This window comes from Marmota marmota, unplaced genomic scaffold (genome assembly GCF_001458135.2).
Source record: "Marmota marmota marmota unplaced genomic scaffold, marMar, whole genome shotgun sequence".
NCBI classification, from domain to species: Eukaryota; Metazoa; Chordata; class Mammalia; order Rodentia; family Sciuridae; genus Marmota; species Marmota marmota.
Genome location: NW_025999842.1, coordinates 10,591,225 through 10,598,447, shown reverse-complemented (window position 1 = coordinate 10,598,447; position 7,223 = coordinate 10,591,225). Strand labels below are relative to the sequence as shown.

At 36.1% G+C, this 7,223-nt stretch overlaps 1 protein-coding gene across 2 annotated transcripts in view; it reads right to left on the bottom strand.

The window, feature by feature from the left end:
* Positions 1-630: 630 nt before the first annotated feature.
* The window catches only part of Pm20d2 (peptidase M20 domain containing 2), a 17,569-nt gene continuing 10,976 nt past the window's right edge, over positions 631-7,223 (bottom strand). Inside the window, exon 4 of one of the 2 annotated variants that reach the window (XM_048807925.1) lies at positions 631-693. In XM_048807925.1, coding sequence (XP_048663882.1) covers positions 653-693 — 41 coding nt within the window. In that variant the 3' untranslated portion in view covers positions 631-652. Of the gene's footprint in view, positions 694-5,136 lie in introns of those variants that run through there. The other variant, XM_048807873.1, reaches the window with a different exon arrangement.

Sequence of the window (7,223 nt, the reverse complement as noted above, 5' to 3'; positions counted from 1 at the left end):
GCAAGGCACCAAGCAACTCAGTGAGACCATGTCTCTAAATAAAATACAAAATAGGGGATGTGACTCAGTGGGTGAGTGCCCCCCCGCCGAGTTCAATCCCCAGTACACACACACACACACACACACACACACACACAAAATAGCAATAACAACAACAAAAAAAAAAAACAGGCCTTTAGGGGACATTCCAGTTCCAAGTTCCAAACTGTAAGTTTTATTAGCCAAATTATTGTCATCTTAGGTTAAGAAATTTGTGCTTTGTGAATCAATTTGTTTTTGTAATTTTTCCTCTGGATTGCCTTAATTCTTTTTGTTCAAATTTAGATTCAGTGAAACAAAAGAAATTATATTATGGCCAGAAATTTCAAAATTGCAGAGAGCAGGCTGGGTTAGTAACAACATCAGAATTGAGGAACATGAATTTAAATGTGCTTAGAGAAAATACCTGGAGATAAAAACCCAAGAGAATCATGGTTGCAATCTCCTGCCCAAGATTTTTCTATAAATGTGTGTGTGCGCACACGCGCACACTCACACACAATTTCAAATGAGACTTTCTCTTTAAAAACCCATAGGTGTTTGGGGCTGGGGCTGGGGATGTGGCTTAAGCGGTAGCACGCTCGCCTGGCATGCGTTCGGTCCGGTTCCATCCTCAGCACCACGTACAGGCAAAGATGTTGTGTCCGCCAATTACTAAAAAATAAATATTAAAATTCTCTCCCTCTCAAATAATAAAAAAACAAAAACCCATAGGTGGGGACCGCCCACACCAGCCCAAGCAGGACCCAGGCTAATAATAGGCCCTGGTCCACCCCTCCACCGGCAGGTCAGTCAGTCGCCAGAGCCTAGACTCTGGTGCAGGACCACCCCTTAGGACCAGCAGACTACTGTGGAGTCAGGCAGGCCCAGATCTGTCCACACTGACTTGCGCAGGACCCACCCAGGCCTAGGGTAGGTCCAAGTTCGCCACCCCCAACACCTGGGAGCCTAAGCCTAACCTACTTCCATCTTGGGACACTGCAGTCATCCATAGCCTTCCCCACACAGTAGCCCCTAACTTTTTGAGAACAGACAGGGCCTAAAAGCAGCTGCATCTCAGAGCAGGCATCCCAAAGGGAGTGTGAGGCCCAGTCTTGCAGCCCCTTCTCTGTACGACATTGCTTCCATCTTGGGGTACCTTAACTATTATCTCGAGTTACCTCTGCTATTGCCACCAACCTTAGATGCAATAGCATACACTGAGGGACACTGGCAGGATCTGGAAGCCCAACATCAAAGTGAGGTATACACAATCTGCAGGGGTACTACAAGAATATAGGGAAGAAATTGTAACATCTCAGATCCACACTGCAAGAAAGGAAGACACATAGACATCATGAAATTGTTCATCCAGTGGGGCAATGTCTACTTGATTTTTAAACTAAACAGATGCTTGTCCATTTAGGACTCTGATCTAGATTCTTTTCATTCTATATTTCTAAGGTTATTGGATGCTTTGACCCAAACTAACTAACCAAAACTAACCTTACATTTTAATCACTGAAGGAAAAAAGTATGAACTCTTTTAAAAGCCAACTTAAACAAATAAATTTGGACCCATATTATGTTACTCACATGAGATACTTATTCTCTAGCTACTGATAACAATCTAATAATCTGTTCTATTGCATTTGCATTATTACATGGTGGAATTTTTTAAAAATGGAAATTCAAATTCTAATTCCTGTGTATTCAATTCCTACCAGGTAAAATTATCATTTTTCAGCTTCTGAGACTAGTAAAACATTCATTTTTAAACAAAAGATTTAACTGTCCTTTTAAAATCGCATTACATGAATAATATGTGGCATTTATACAGCTGAAAGGCAACCTAACACCTACAATACTGATAAATTAATAAAATACAGTATTACCATAGTGCATTTGGGTAATTGTGCTTTATCTTCATGTATTTTCATATACATCATTTTAAAAATAACAAGTGTTATTAAACACACTTAACATTTTATATTTCATACACATTTTAATATATATTAAAATATTACAAAAATTATCATAATCTGATGGTAGTAGAGTGATTGCTTACTTGAAAATTTCAACTTCACACATCAAAATGCACCACCCTCAACCATAATTGTACTACAAGATGCTTGAAGTAAAAAAAAAAAAAAAAAGTATTTTGTCATAGCTTACAGCCTTACAAAAATTGCTAGACAGCACCAAGACAACATTTATCTTATAATGAAAATTCATTTTGACAATGCGAAGGCTGGTGTATGTAGGACATTTACCAAAAGACTTCTTAAGGTAAAAAGTTAGAACTGCACAAAAACTATCAGAAAGGTTTTAATATTTTTTTTTTACAGAATATATTATCAAACAAGACATTCGTTCCTTTTTTTAAAAAAATTTTTGCACATCAATTTCTTCTGTTCAAACAGATTGGGGAAACTCAGATATTTTAAAATATTTTAGAAACACTTTTTCAAAAAATTCCAAGACAATAGCTTTCAGTTGTTGCTTCAGCCCCAGTGTTGTTCAGATGAAGAAAGAATTAAGAAGTGAGAATTTGCCACCAACAGCAAGCTTTCTGAGCAGAGACTTTGTCTTATTCTTTCACCAAGTTCTTAGAAATAGGCACTCTTCAACAAATGTTTATTGAGCTCAAATGTCAAGATTACAAGCTAAAATATCAAAGAAAATAACTTTGTGGAAAATCAAAATGCTTTAAGTTCACATACATATTTATAAACATACAAAATGTTCTAGTTTATCCGAAATGCCCTAGCACTTCTGAGTGCTACAGAGGGAAGCAATGAAAAGAGGAAAATGTCCTGAGTGGTTCAAATAAGGAGAATTTGCAAGACTAAAAAGCAGCCCAAAATTTTAAGAGACAAGCTAAATACTAACTGCATTCAATCTTATATAGCAACTTGGTAATTAATAAAACAGGTTGAATATCCCTAATCTGAAAACCCAAAATGATCCAAAATCCCAAACTTTCTGAATGCCAACATTATACAAGTGAAAAATTTCACACTTGACTTCATGTGACAGGTTGCAGTCAAAATGCAGGCACACTAAAAATACTCTATAAAATTATCTTTGGCCCAAGTGTGTGTGTGTGTATATATATATATATATATGCAAACATGAAGAAATTCTGTGGTTAAACTTGGGTGGCATCCCCCAAGATATCTTATTATGGATATGTAATATTTCAAAATCCAAATAAACTCCCAAATCCAAAACACTTCTGGCTGAGTGTGGTGGCACACACCTGTAATCCCAGTGATTTAGGAGACAGAGGCAGGAAGATCACAAGTTCAAGGTCAACCTCTTCAATTTAGAGACGCCTTAAGCAACTTAGCAAGACCTTGTCTCGAAATAAAAAATAAAAAACGGCTGAAAATGTGGCTCAGTGGCTAAGCATCTTTGGTACCAAACAAAAACAAAAAAACAAAATACCACTTCTGGCCCCCAAGCATTTCAGATAAGAGATATTCAGCCTATAACACATAATTGTTTTACAGGGTCCCATATTCAAGCCTGCTTAAAACTGTCACTATAGAAAAAGCATCTTCAGTTTGTAATTATATTTAAACCATTAATTTACATTATATCTTTTTAAAGCATACTAATTTAACACAGCCCAAAGTTGGTATTTGAGGGAAAAGCTTAAAGTGTAGGGTATGAGCATGAAAGATTATAAATGCATGCAATAAAAGACCTTTCCATAAAACAGACACCTCAAGAAACTAATTTTAGATCAGAAACTAATTCTTTAAAATCTTATAATTTTAAACTTTGCATTAAACCAGTGCAGCTTTTTCAAAAATGAATCTCGTTTTCCTGTATCTGAAGCAAAGTAATATAAGGTATCTATTTCTACTCCAGATTGTACAAAAGATTGCTATGTTCACAAAATTAAAACATATTTTGTACCTATGATCTCTCCACAGAGCTATTTTAAACTTTAATGATTTCAAGCAAGGATGCAGTATTTTCTCATTCAAAAAGGAGAGAAGGCAGGAGAATCATGTTTAAGGGAAGCCTGAGCAAATTAAAGATACCCCATTTGAAAATTAAAAAGGTATGGGGATGTAGTTCAGTGGTAGGGTGCCTCTGGGTTCAACCACCAGTACTCCAATCAAAACAAAACAAAAAGTACTGAATATTCCCAGGTAAACTACTATGCTAGATACTGTTAAGAATTTAAAAACAATCCAAGCACGGTGACACATGTCTGTAATCCTAAATACTCCAGTGGCTGAGGGAGGAGAATCACAAGTTCGAGGTCAGCCTCAGCAAGTTAGCAAGTCTTGTCTCAAATTCAAAAAATAAAAAGGGATGAGGATGTGGCTTAGTGATTAATTGGCCCTGGGATCAATCCTTGGTATAAAAAAAGAGGGGGCAGGGGCTAGGGATATAGCTCAAAGGTAGAGTACCTCTGGGTTTAATTCCCAGTATCAAAATAAAATAAAATTAAATTAAATTTAAAATATGCACACACCAGCTTCAAATATATAGGCAGTGAAGGAAAACTATATATAATCACAGAATGTGTTAGTGATAATAAAATGTCATGAAACTAATGAACAAAAACTTGGTTATCTCCTTCTTCAAAAACAATATAAATATTCTAAATAAAAGAGTCTTGGGCTGGGGTTGTGACTCAGTGTAGAGCATTTGCCTAGCATGGGTGAGGCACTGGGTTCGATCCTCAGCACCACATAAAGATAAATAAATAAAGGTATTGTGTCCGTCTACAACTACAAAATATTTTTTTAAAAAAATGAGTCTTGGGCTGAGGATGTGGCTCAAGTGGTAGCACGCTCGCCTGGCATGCGTGCGGCCCGGGTTCAATCCTCAGCACCACATACAAAGATGTTGTGTCCGCCGAGAACTAAAAAATAAATATTAAAATTCTCTCTCTCTCTCTCTCTCTCTCTCTCTCCCTCTCACTCAGTCTTTAAAAAAAAAAATGAGTCTTATTTGCTAACCACCTAAGAATTAACATTCATCTTGTAAGAATAAAGAGGTAAAGCTAGGTGCTATGATACATGCCTCAAACCCAGCTACTTGGGAGGCTGAGGCAAGAGAACTAAAAGTTCAAGGTTAGTGAGTCCTGGTCTCAAAAAAAAAAAAAAAAAAGGAGGAGGAGATGAACAGAATCTTTCCTTTTCTAAAAGGAACACTTTGTTTAGATATAATTTAACACTTCTCTCTTTACATTTTAAAATATTTAGAAATTTGATGTTGTAAAAACCAACCAATGGTAATTTCAGTTAAGTAAAGGTTTATGAAAATACCTTTGAAGTGTGAGGGTTAAGAAAGAAATTATTTCTAATCACAGCATTAGAAGTCATTGCTAAAAGATATGGGGTTTCTTTATGAAGTTTTATTCCAGAAGATCTGACCATATGACCTAAGTCAAAGAGACACAGATTTTATTTTACTGTTATATACAGCCAGGGCTGGCAACCTTTTTTGTAAAAGGCCAGACAGCAAAGATGTTAGGTTTTGCAGGTCATATTATTTAGTCTCTGTTTTGTTTTGTTTAGCAACCCTTTAAAAAACATAAACCCATTCTTGGCAGGTTTTAAAAAAAAGAAGGCAGCTACATGCCAAAATCAGGCACATAACCCACAGACTCTTATACAGAAGAAAGGCAGTTCTCAACTACTAACTCTCCCAAACACAACCACCTCTCTTGCAATTTTAAATAATTACAGCAGGAATTAGGGGTTCAAAAGACTGTAAGTAGAAGATCTAACTTTTCAAAAAGTGAGTTGATAGCTCAGAGGGCCCAAGTGACTTGCTTATTATACCATAAAAGCCAAATGGACACTTTCTCTCCTTCCCCTTCCATTTCTGGAATGCTTGCTCAAAGCTGAGGACTTCCTTTAAAATAAAGTACATTGGAGCTTTACTGCATTCACAGCTTAAAATATCTGTTTTACCAAATATTTTTTTCACACATTCTTTTTAGCATGTTCAAGAAATTCACACTAAAATAAGAATCATGGAAAACCTGTAATAATTTTTTTAAAATATTGGGCTAGCAGGAGGCTTAAGGAGGCTCAAAATTCAGTGCAGCCAGGTGGGGCAAGCTGGCTTCTGAGTGGGAGCCTGAGCAGGCTGCTGGCTGGAGGGGCAGTGCAGGATTCTGAACATTCCAGAGAGCAGAGTAGGTGCCAGCCAATGCTCCTCCCGGAGTTCTCCTAGAACACTCAGGGCTACCATGCAAATGCCTTAAAGGAAGAGTCCGATCCTGACCATCCAACATTTACCCTCTTACTGTAACATTGAATTACCAATTACTTTAATGCCACTTCCCAGAGTTGATCATGTGTAAAAACTAGAACATTCTTCTCATTTTTCTTCAAATGGTAAAACTAAAGTTATTCTTTGTATCTGAGTTTCTAGTTGTTACCCGTAAGCATTTCTAATTAAAAGCTACTTTTATTATAAATGAAGAGATTTTTTGAAGCAAAAACAGAAATATTTGAAACAAACTTTACCTAAATTTAGACCATGAACTTTAAAACTACATTAAATAAGTTTACTACTCTGTACCACAAAACCATTTCGTGGGTGTCAATTCTGTATATAAGGTTTAAAACCTCTTGGACCTTTTAAAATATATAATATATAAATCTGTAAATTATTATACAGATTTTGTCAATATTATTTTGACACATCATGTACCATCCATCTTAAGCAGCAGTATCACCTATCAACTCCTGAAATATCACAATTCCATCAAGTATAGATTCACCCAAAAATTTCATTTTAGATATGAGTGAATATGTTTTCACCATACCCTGTTCTTACATATCAGGTAAGGAGAATTTGATTCCTTTAAGATTAAAAACAAGCATGTTCTCTTCATTAAAAAAGATTAAAGAAAAAAAATCATCACTTCTTAATGATTCATAAACCACTCCTAAGTCTCCTTTTTATTCTACTGTATTTAAAAATTGTTCTTCCTGAAGTTTCAATTTAAAGTCCTCTCTAATTCTTTCCAGCAATTCTGGTTTAAAAATAACATCCAATGCAGTCATTGCTAGAGCCTTGGCTGTTCGCAAAGTGTAGAACTGAGCTTCTTGTGATCCTGCAGCTTTAGTGTACTCTTCAGTATGATTCAAGGCGTTGGATCCAATGTAAAAATATGGATGAATTCCAGGGACCACAAAAGAAACATTTCCAAAATCGGTAGA